Below are 12,500 nucleotides of genomic sequence, written 5' to 3'. Positions count from 1 at the left end.
TAATACGACTTAAAGTTCTTTTTGAAAACTATCTCTTCCAAGATTATCCACATTCCTGTCTATTAATTCCTGTCTTTTGTACCATTAAAAGCGAGGAGCGTTCATTGCCAAAGCTCTCACGTTAAATAAGACTGTTTCTACATAATGGTTTTAGACACTTTACAGAAAAAAAATAAAGCAACAAACAATGCTTCCGTAGTTTTAAACATTTTGCAGAAAAAAATAAGCCAATAAACAATGCTTTCGTGGTTTTCAACATTTTTCAGAAAAAATAAACCAACAAACAACGCTTTCGTGGTTTTAATATTTTGCAGAAAAAATAAACCAATAAACAAATGTTTTCGTGGCTTTAAACGTTTTACGGACAAAAAATAAACCAATAAACAACGCTTTCGTGGTTTTAAAAATTTTGCAGAAAAAATAAAACAGTGAACAATGCTTTCGTGGTTTTAAAAATTTTTCAGAAAAAAACAGAAAGTAATGCTTTCGTGGTTTTAAGCCTTTTGCAGAAAAAATAAACCAATAAACAATGCTTTCACTTGATAGCTTCACTCACGCGTAAACAGTGAATCACGTGAATTAAATGTCGTTTGATCGTGCTTTGAATATTTTGTATCGGAAAATCTGCACGCGAATCATGAATCGTTTTACTTCAAATAATTGCTACATTAAGCCAGTTTTTGGTGCTAAAATACTAGTTGGCGTGTATACTGGAGAAAATGCACTTTGATATGCAATGACTGGTTCGCAGACTCTCTCTCTCTCTCTCTCTCTCTCTCTCTCTCTCTCTCTCTCTCTCTCTCTCTCTCTCTCTCTCTCTCTCCAGTCCACTAGTACTAAGAACATGAGTAAAAGTATACCTGTACGAGAAGGTCATGGAAATTATAATGATTAAAATAAAGGGGGCCATAGAGGCAGATGCTCATGAGTGAATTACTCATAATGTTATAATATTAACAGCATGAGGAACGCTGGTATTAATAATAATAATAATAATAATAATAATAATAATAATAATAATAATAATAATAATAATAATAATAATAATAGTAATAATAATAATAATAATAATATCAGTTCCATGCATGAATCAATCAAGATTGGTTCCATGATTTCCTGTAATAATGACGGCAAAAATTAAATTTTTGTTTGTACAAGAAACAGGGGTTCTGTAAGTAGTAATTCACACATCGTTAAAAACAAATGAACATAAAATGTTACATTATTTTTTTATATTTATAAGTGTACATGTGTGTACTTATTGATATAACCCTACTCGATGTAAAAAATGTTATAAAAGAAGTGAAAGACATGATGTAATTTCTGCCAGACAATTTCACTCTCCAACCGACATCGTCAGAAGCAGTTTATTTTTGAGGATAAGGTCTGCTGGAGGAGGAAATTGTCAGGAGTAATTTTCATCATTTTAATCTCGGATTTTTGGCTTCAAAGGGGCTGATTTAAAATTGCACACACACACACACACACACACACACACACACACACACACACACACACACACACACACACACACATATATATATATATATGTGTGTGTGTATACATATATACATACATACATATATATATACATATATGTATATATATACATATTTATATATGTATATGTATGTGTGTGTCTGTGTGTAGATATAAAGGTAATCCATGTGGATATACGTATAATTAGTCATGTCCGTCATCTACACTGAATCTAATTTTGGCTCCACTGTTCAGTGAAGAGACCTATTTAATTTCTCAGTTTTACCATTAGATTTATTAAAAGCAAAACGTAAGGATATTTGGTACTTACTTGTAACCCTCCGTAAGCCGCACACACTAACGTACTGACGAGAAGTAAACGCAGCATTTTCTGTAAAGAGAATTTTTGTTATTATCATCGTCTTGGTAGTATTATTAATCTCTACAGTATAATCACTCAATTTTCCTTTTAGTTTTGTCAGTATCTTGAATGCACGATAAATGGGTCTTTATAATTTTCGCTTATTGAAATCTACGAAAGAAAAATTAACACAAAATTAATTTAAAGTTTTATGAAGGATCATCGTAACCTTCAATGAAGGTTAATGGAGAAAATGTAATTTATTTTCGTGGCATGTGATTACGTTATTTGTATAATTTTCTTGTTAGTGATCATACTGCTAGATCTAATTTATGGCCGTCGACCTGACTCACTACAAGTTAGTGAAGAAAAGATTTTGCCTAATGACTTAATTGTATGACTCATTTTGTTTCAGAATAATAGATTTTGTGATCATTACCACTCCCGTTGCTAGGTAACCAGTTGGTTCTTAGCCACGTAAAATAAATCTAATCCTTCGGGCCAGCCCTAGGAGAGTTGTTAACAAGCTCAGTGGTCTGGTTAAATTAAGATATACTTACTTTACCACTTGCGTCAATAATTTGAATTACTATCAACTTAGACCGTAATGTGAGAGAGAGAGAGAGAGAGAGAGAGAGAGAGAGAGAGAGAGAGAGAGAGAGAGAGAGAGAGAGAGCTTTCGATCTCTGTAAGTGCAACCTTCATCAAATAATTAAGCGATAGAACTCGTCCCTTGCCTCTTATTTCCCCCGTGAAAAGTTAAAAGAAAAGGGAAAATACATGACAACGATAATTCGGCAGACATCTTCATCACTTAGGCTGCGGTTTCCTGCAACCTTTGCGGGTTTTGGTTAAGTGTCTGGGGCTTAGGGGTGGTTGGTATGGGGTTAGTACCAGGGGGGAAACGAGGCTGGTCAACTCAGGGTCGTTTGGTTGATTGTTACGTTCTTATACAAGCCTCCTCCCAAACCCCTCCCTCCTCACCCCATCCCATCCCATTATACAGTACACTGACTCAAGCGCTTCATACATACAGACATACATAAATTACACATTTTTTAATATATATATATATATATATATATATACATACATATATATATGTATATATATATATATATATATATATATATATATATATATATATATATATATATAATTATAGAGGTTTGGTAAGTTTGTTCACTTTCGTTTTCTTTGGCGGAGATATATACGTAGAAACCTAATTGCTATTAAGAATTTATTCATTAAAAGCATGACGTTATAGGTTTTGTCTTTCCGCGTGCGTGTTCCTTGAGATTTCCGTCATCATCATCATCATCATCATTATTATCGTCAGTCACTGTAAAAGTGAGAAGACAGATACTGAGTAAGAGGAATTAAACTGAGCAGTGGAGACTTCAACGCTTCCTGAAGTAGTGATCCGTATGGTACCGGTACATTTATTGCTCTTCGAAGCGAATCGTGAAATGCAGTTCATTGACGGCTTGTGTGATGTGATGCATTACCAGAGAAAATGTAAATGTAAATGTAAATGTAAAACCTTGAAATAAGGAGAATATAGAGACGAAATTCTCAACGCAGGAAACTTAGATGAATAGTGACCACGAAAAAGATGAGTGTTTTTTCAACCAAGCAAAAAAAAAAAAAAAAAAAAACCATAAAACCAGTAGACTGGACTTGTTTGACATTCCGTCTGGGATTCCCACTGTTCGAGGCCTGTAGGCCTAAAGGCAGAGATAGGCTTCAGATAAACCTAATTATGGTTTAATAGTTTATTCCTTATCTAATAGCCAAGGCGACTTTAAAAGCATATGCTTGTAATGATAATTTAGAAGTGCAAAAGATTTTCAGTCGGCGGTTGGAGACAAAAACTTAATATATTATGGATTAAGAAATGGAAATTATTTTTACTATTTAGAGGTGAAATATGGATTTGTAAGCATTCAGGAAGAGCAACGAATGTGTTAGGCTTGAAATTAACATAAGTGAAGATATTTGTTAAATCCACAAAAAATGACATTTTTGTGAAAAATTAAGAAGGCTGGTGATCTTAAAGCCACGGAGGCTAGAGGTTTTATCGTCAGTTAAAAGAGCCAATGTTAAGAGGGCCAGAGACTAGAAAAGGGAAGAAATTCACCAAAGGTGCTCGTTAAATATATTCATCCCCACATTATTTCTTTGTTGGAAGTTTTCATCACGTAAAGCCGTGAAATTTTTTTTTTATAATTTCTTGTATAGTCACGAAAGAAGTAACCGCTAAAAAACTCCAGTTTTCCATTCAGTAAAGTACTGCAGGCAAAATTTTCCCTATTTTGTTCGTTCACGTGTGTCCGTAACGCTCCGATGTACAGCAAGACCAGGGAGGGACGAGTTTCGTAATGGATCTGAAGCAATCGTATGTGAGATAGGACGACTAAGAGAGAGAGAGAGAGAGAGAGAGAGAGAGAGAGAGAGAGAGACTGGAATTCTTATTTCTGGTTCGTTATTAGTTCCGGTTTGTTTGTTCGGACGTGCATGTTGTGTCTGTTTAATTCACAGTATTATCTGCATTGTAAATGACAGGCTTAGAAATTATTTAAATTCTGTATTTAATGTAGACCTTGTTATGAAGCTTTGTATATAGAAAATATCATGTTTTAAATATATTTTTAACTGGATAGAATGGTATATCACCATAACATTAATATCAACACTAATAATCTTAATGGTTATTTGTACTGAGAAAATTTCTTTATAGATTATGCAACGTCATATACTTGTTCTGTACCTAAAATGTTAAAGTTCATTAAAAACTCCAGCAAAAATATAGGGTATTATAATGAAAATGCTGACAATAACAATATTCATGCAGAATAAAAGATATTGGATATCTCCAGTACACCTGCCTGTCGTCCACTATTCCACTAAAAAAAAAAAAAAAAAAAAAAAAAAACACGATGCCGTACCTTGTCTCAGGTGGCTGATATCAAGCACTTTCACTTTTGGGGTCACGTCGATTCGTTTTCTTTCCAAGAAATCATTACTGATTTGTTATATTCAGTGGAAATAATGAATGTTTAATTTTTTTATTATTCCGGTGGAAGGCTGGTATATACGATGTTTTGTTTCATTAGTTGCTTCTATTCATGGGAAAAAAATCGTTATCTTTATTTACCAGTTAATTGTCTACAGGAATTCGTGTTACAGCATTTATTTGCTGTGTATGTCTACAGAATCTCATGCTGTATCTGTATTTAATTGCTGCTTCACTATAAGCTGAAAAATATTAAATTATCTGCATTTTTCCACAAAGGTCATCGGCTGATCTGTCTGTCCTAGCATTATGTGAATGTAAAATAGTCACTTTATTGTTTATATACAATATAATGTCATTGTACTCAACTTCATGGCATTTATGGGAAATGTTAATGTGTTATTCATTTGGTTCTTTGTTCTATACTAATTTCCCTTTCATTCATTTCCTTTTTCATTCTTTTGTACATTTCAGGTTCTTTGTAGCGAGTTATAAATTTGGGGCGAATAATGTAGGACCAAAATAGATCGCATTCTCTTTAGGAGTGAAGGACATCCAGTTTTGATAGCCGCATAAAACTGGTTCTGAGTTAAGGGGACACATAATTTATCCTCGTCAGGGCTAATGTAGTGAGTTAATTAAATGATGAATTAGATTATGACGATGATTATTATTATTATTATTATTATTATTATTATTATTATTATTATTATTATTATTATTATTATAGATATATTTGTCAACACTACACAAGATATAGATGAAAAGAATGAACCAAAATTTTATATAGAAAGCAACCTTGATAAAGGCTTGATAAGTATTGACAACTAGGGGCGTGGCAAATCCTGATAGTGTCTCTCTCTCTCTCTCTCTCTCTCTCTCTCTCTCTCTCTCTCTCTCTCTCTCTCTCTCTCGGGTCACATTCACTATTGTTTTTCTTATTCACTGACCCGTTTGATTTTCCTTGTTGAGAACAAGGACTCTGACGTGCCACCATTTACCGCCTTTTAAATCTCATATCATTGTTGTTTTTGTTGTGGTTTGGGGTGATGGTTGTGGCAGGTGTTGTTAATATTGTTATTCCTTAAGTAATGTTATCGAGGCTTTGTTAATGCATGACTGAAAGATTCCTCGAACTTGTGAAATTACGATGAACGACGCTGATACACTTGTACGTATACCAAGAAATGAAATCGTGTTACTAATAGCTAACTATAATATGCAATAATCTTTTGTACCTTGTATTTTTATTTTTCTGTTGGAATTACAAAAATATATAAAGTAAAAGTTATCCCTTAACAACCCCGCGCAGGCGATATTCTTTTTTCCGTGCTATTAGATACAACAGTTGTCTATTATTTTTTCTACTTTTTATGTTCTTTTATATTCATATTTGGAAATTCCATTAGGGAAGAAACTAGAGAAATCAATTGGTACGGGTGCTTCACACACACACACACACACACACACACACACACACACACACACACACACACACACACACACACACACACACACACATATATATATATATATATATATATATATATATATATATATATATATATATATATATATATATATATATATATATATTGCTAGCCTCATGCCCGGCCTCATAGATGTTGAACTGATGTAAACGCCCTTTGGCCTTTCTTGTGGGTCACCCACCCCATTAATGACCGGACCCAACGGACTTGCTGCATGCATATCATGTAGCAAGTCCATCCTTAAACTTTTACATGAAATGAAAGAAAAAATTTAGTGACGAAAACATTCAAACCGACCTTTCATCGGCTCAGCACGATTTCCAAATCATCCGTTTCTAATACAGTGGAAGATGTCTGATAATGAACACTTGTTCACGCAAATAATCGATGGATGATAACTTCTCGTTGAGAAAACTGAACACAAAAGTACGTTTCCGTTTTTGTTAACGGTAAAATTTGTTATATATATATAAATATATATATATATATATATATATATATATATATATATATATATATATATATATATATAATCATGGTGGTCATGGCAAAACAGTGAACATTCATACACATATATACGTACAAACACATACACGATGTATATATATATATATATATATATATATATACGATATATATATATATATATATGTGTGTGTGTGTGTGTGTGTGTGTGTGTGTGTGTTTGTATGTATGTCTGCTTATAAAGTGTGTATGCATGCGTTTATGATTAACTATGTTTAATGCATATGTATATATGTATAAGCCGGAATATATTTATCGAAAGAGGTGAATGTAATGTACACGTAAGCTTATAATAGTATATGTCAGCGAATTCATATTTCTGTATATATTGTATGTACATGCTTACGAGTGTCAGAACAAACCACACAGCACGGATAGTATATTATCCGGAAGACCACTAACTAACTCATAAAAAATACGCAAACACTCAAGTTATTACGAAAGATCGACGTTACTTACGACTTTTGTGTCCGACTCCCGCGTGACTCGGTAACCAACTGATTGAGGAACGAGGCCTCCTCGGTATATATATGTGAACAGTGAACAAGGCCCTCCCTCCCCCCGCCTCTTACCTTGTACCCGGTCTCCCCCCCTCCCTTCCCTCGTGTTCTTATTTTGCTTGTCCTCTGTCTGTCTGTATGCCTGTGAGTGCCTTGGATCTGACCAATTTCTCTCTCTCTCTCTCTCTCTCTCTCTCTCTCTCTCTCTCTCTTTCTAGTACTACTCCCACTGCCACTGCTACTTTTCTTCTTTCTTTTCTGTTGTAATTAATATCCTAGGAACTGGCATTACTCCAGGTGATTTTGAATCAAACCTGTATATGTCGTGTTGGAATTTGACATGGACTTTTGTTGTTGTTGAAATTACAGCGATTAATAATTACATGGATTTCTAAATAAACTTAACTTTTTTTTTTGTCTTCATTCTGAATAAACTGAACTTTCTTCCCGTTATGTCTCTGAATGAGCTTAATTGTCAATTTTTCTTTGTGCACAAACTTTAGGTTTTTTCTCATTTCTGAATAATCTCATATCTTTCTGCTTGGTTTCAGAATAAACTCAGTTTTTTTCTGTCTAGTTTTTATTTTGTTCTCATTTCGAAATAAAAGTTTTTTATTGAATGAGCTCAATTTTATTTTTCTTAAAATAATTTCTAAAATTTTTTTTGTCTTATTAAACTTTACTTTTCCGTTCTGAATAAGCTAAAGTTTTTTCTACTTTGTTTTGAAAATTGTTTCATTTTCTTCTTTTGAATAAACAATTTTTTCCTGTTGTTTATGTAAGTAAATTAATTTTCTACTCAATGTATAGTAAATCCAATCCCTTTTTTTCCTTGTTTCAAAGTAAATTTTTATTTCTAATGTTAGAAGGTAAGCTTTTTTCATTAAAAGAATCTCAAATTCCTGTCTCATTTATGATAAAACCATTTTTTATTCCTTATTTTAGAAAAAATTAAATATTTCCACACTCGTTTCTAAATAAACTAAGTTTTTTGTCGTTTCTAAGTAATATGATGTTTTCTTTCTCATTATTATGTACAGTACTATTAGGTCTTTTAAAGAAGAGAGAGAGAGAGAGAGAGAGAGAGAGAGAGAGAGAGAGAGAGAGAGTGAGAGTTTACATATTTATGAAAAATAGTATAATTTTCCAATTAGTTTATCGTCACATCACTGGTAACTATAGTGGCATAACCTCTTGAGGTGACGCAGAGTTACAGTAAAATTTTAAACTTTAAAATGCGGGAACATTAAGGTGAGAAACTCTCTCTCTCTCTCTCTCTCTCTCTCTCTCTCTCTCTCTCTCTCTCTCTCTCTCTCTCTCTTGATATACTTGTGCCACCACGTGATTCCAAGCGTTCCCGAATCTATATTAACCGCAGGGAGGAATGCAAATTTTTTAGTAATTCTCTTTTACTTTGTTTGGATTTGACCTTGGGAGCTGAAGCATACTGATCTATTTTTAACCTCAGCATGAGTTTTCTGAGACAGGTTTCATAACGCTAATGAAAGTCCTTCCTTTTGATGTGTATCTTGATGATAAGCAGTAACCCCTTTTGGAGAGAGAGAGAGAGAGAGAGAGAGAGAGAGAGAGAGAGAGAGAGAGAGACTAATTGACAATGCGCTGTCTTTTGGACTGCTTTGACTGCCATTGGAACCGTAACGTAATTGTTTTTGTCATGTAATTGTTAAATGAGCTCCTACGTCACGACATACATGACCTATCTTCAAGAGTTACGTGGTCACTTCCTCTAATACCGTCTTGGAGTAACGAAAACTCTGGCAATTTCGCTTGTATTCATATCATGATACCTTGAGCTGCAAAAATTTAAATGATGCTTGTTCCCATGCTCTTTCTGTGTGTGTGTATGTGTACAGTTTGTGTGTGTGTGTGTGTGTGTGTGTGAGGCTTAATCATTCCTTACTTTATATAATACGAAAAACTTTATTTTCCCTTTTTTTAGTGTCACTTCGGCTTTTGTTAGATTAATGGTTAGGATAACCCTTTATAATTTTTGGGCTGATGAAGTTAACATGTTGTTAATGGTTCTTATATTTTTAATTAAAACAAGATGGACCCTTTAGTAAGTTATCAGGACAGGTCAACTTGTTTTTATCAGATTTCAAGGAACCAAGGGACGCGCCCTGTTGGTATAATTATGCTGTTAAAAGTAGGAACCAGTCTATATATTTATAAATATGAAGAAGGAGCGTAATTACTATAGCTAGTCTGTTTATTTTATTTCGCTTTATTTCTTGGTATATATTTCCGTGAGAATATTTAGTCTTATAGATCCATGTGTATCGCAATGTGATACTTGTCAGTGTGTTTCAGAAGAGGTCAAGAATATATTTATTCGGTTTTTTTAATCAACCAGTAGGATTGACTAGGTATAAGATGCAAGGCCTACCCGTGAGTCGTAGGCATGTAAAGGAAGAAATATCCAAAGGCGTAGGGATTAGGAAATATCTTGAAATGTAGAGGAGGAAAACAAACGCCCAGAGAATTATTGAAAGAGAAGCATTCAAACACATATAGAGGGCAGAGATGTCTAGAGATGTTAGGAGGAGAGAAAATCTAAACTCCTAGATGAGTCAGTGTTTAAAGATATATAAACAAACCAATAAATATAAATATGAGGAAGCAGGGGCGCAAATCACACTGCAAAACGGGAAAGCAGACGACACGACATGTCCTCAATAAACCTAGCTTAACCAGCACCGTGTAACTCAACACGAATCGGCAAGTGCGGGGAAGCTTTCCCTTGTGTCTTTGTATATCGCATAAAGGAAGTGAAATCTCCCGTTCCAGTTCGAAGTTGTTGCAGGCTGACGGCCAAGGCATTCGAAAACATCGAGAAATTTTGATAAATTACTTCGGAAGATAGAAAGAGGCACAACTGGAAACCACTAAGTGTGAATTGTTCAATGTCGTTGTTGCTGCAAATAGTTGACAGGTTATTTCTGGCTAATAAGATTTTTTAAAGGTTTATTATTCTTGTGGTGCATATTGTATGTTTAATTGAGTTTTCTTCTTGGTGATGTCATTTCCCAAGGCCTTGTTCAGGTTTTTGTGATGTATAATGTTAACGCGTTTTTTAGTTATTTAATAGTGAAGATTAAGTCTTTAAATGATCTCGCATGTCTCGCTTGCAGTTTATTAAGTGGAGCCTATTTATCAATTATTAAAAATGACCGGCCGTAGATAATTTGAAGAAAAATAGAAAATAATTTCCCTTTTGAATTATCGTAAATAGGTGAGGTTTTGATCTTTATGTTAATAGAACAAATTATTCATAACCTCTGTTTACAGATTACAATGTGGACAAGGAAATATTGCTTGTTGTTTTTGTCCAATTTTTTCTCCTGACTAGGAAAATTTTGGACAACATGGGCTGATAGGGACGTTTCTCAACGAAGGCCATGCTGTACGTAGGTAGGTAGGCCTTGGTAGGATGGTGGTCATGTATCTACGAGGAAGTTGTGTACTGAAGTCACATTATATTCAAGAAATGGGTTATGGTCCTTTTACGGGCTGGTGTATAAGGAAGAGCATGCGCTAGCACGAGGCTGGCTTAATCGAAAACAGTGGTTCTCAGCCGGGGGGGCGCGCCCCCCTAGGGGGTCGTCAGCAATTTCCAGGGGAGGCGCGAGGCCTAGGGAAAATTTTAAAATTCTAGAATTATATTCGTTATTTTCTTAACAAGAGTGAGGAATTAATATTCAGAAGTTTATAAAAAAAAAAAAAAGTATCGCCTTTTAACGTTAGTTTCCTATTGTCTACCATTCTAGTTAGACTCATTGGGCTTACCGTGTTGTGTAATTATTTAGCTCCCTCCCAATCCCTCGAAACCCCTTTTTATTCTCTTTTTTTTTATTTTCCTCTTAATCTGGGAGGGAATTTTACTCGTAGATGTAAGGGGCGGGGGTGGGGGCGTGTAGGGAAGGACCAATTCTTAGAGGGGGCGTGGTAATAAAAGGGTTAAGAACCACTGGTCTAAAACAACAAGAGAGCTACCTGAAGAGTCCAGCTTTCAGTCACACCTACCATATGGAGTTAGGAACTGAATTTAGGATGTGGACAAGTTGGGTATTTAATGGCCTCAGATCACTAACACAAAGACATCAGAGAAAGATATCTACTAATGAGGCTCCTCTAGCCTGCGATAAAAAAGTCATTAAGGAGATAAGTTATGGGATTCATGGATGGGATAAAACAGCCATTAAAGAGATAAGGGACTGATTGATGGGAGGGATGAAACGCTAAAGCCAGCTACTCCAACAAAGTGAAAAGGGTTAGGGGAGTCGACGATAGGTAGGGATGCCACGTATGATAAACATAAAGATATTCTACCAAAGAGAAAATATGAATAAACTGAAGGGAAAACTGAAAAGAAATGTTGCAAGGATCACATGCTTTATTTCCATCATATGAACTTTGGATTACCCTTAGAAATACCTTCTTTACCATACGTCCTCAACACCATTTTCTTTCTGTCAGTTCCAGTATAAGCTGTTTCAGGGACGGCATATGCCATGTACAATTTTTTCGATTTATTTTCGATTTCTCACATAGCAATTTCATAACAAACACCTGATCCACACATCAGTCCCTGTGTCATCTGTTACATTTAAGATTAAAAATTTACCATACAGTTCCCCTCGTATACAAAGCATTGTTATACCCTGTATACTATACAGGGTATAACAATGCTATACAGTGTATAGTATTTGTAGGCTTCTCTGTCAATTTCACTCTTTTGCAAAAAAAAAAAAAAAAAAACTTAATTTCTCTCACCCATTCTTTTGGAACCTTTCCATCATCTACACACACCTTACACACCCTGGTCCACCATTCATTCATGCTTTCGCCATTCTTCAATCTCTTTATTGCCGCTTTTATATCCTCGGCAATTACTGCCGCGCGCATTCTAAAACTTCACTGACGTCTTTTACTCTTGCTTCCCTCAGCTCTGCCTCACTTCTTTTTTCTTGAAAACTCTTGCTCCATTGGCCCAGGACTGCATTCACTTCAGACAGTATTTTTTCCATCTGGATCTCTTCTTCTTCTTTTGTCGAAACCCTCAGGTTAAAGAGCCGGTATAATAAAAAAAAAAAAAATGTCGGTCTTAT

At 34.7% G+C, this 12,500-nt stretch overlaps 2 protein-coding genes across 5 annotated transcripts in view; one reads left to right on the top strand and one right to left on the bottom strand.

Annotated features, from left to right (window-relative positions):
- LOC136853031 (uncharacterized) overlaps positions 1–7,406 on the bottom strand; it is a 33,113-nt gene extending 25,707 nt beyond the window's left edge. Inside the window, exons 1-2 of the mRNA XM_067128214.1 lie at positions 7,331–7,406; positions 1,811–1,870 (exon numbers count right to left, since the gene is read on the bottom strand). Of these exons, the coding sequence (XP_066984315.1) occupies positions 1,811–1,867 (57 nt within the window). The 5' untranslated portion in view covers positions 1,868–1,870; positions 7,331–7,406. The remainder of the gene's footprint in view (positions 1–1,810; positions 1,871–7,330) is intronic.
- galene overlaps positions 1–12,500 on the top strand; it is a 138,343-nt gene that overhangs the window by 95,919 nt on the left and 29,924 nt on the right. The window lies entirely within an intron of this gene.

This window comes from Macrobrachium rosenbergii, chromosome 26, assembly GCF_040412425.1.
Source record: "Macrobrachium rosenbergii isolate ZJJX-2024 chromosome 26, ASM4041242v1, whole genome shotgun sequence".
In the NCBI taxonomy this organism is placed as follows: Eukaryota; Metazoa; Arthropoda; class Malacostraca; order Decapoda; family Palaemonidae; genus Macrobrachium; species Macrobrachium rosenbergii.
The sequence above is the reverse complement of the archived record's forward strand: the minus strand, read 5'-3'. Positions and strand labels throughout refer to the sequence as shown.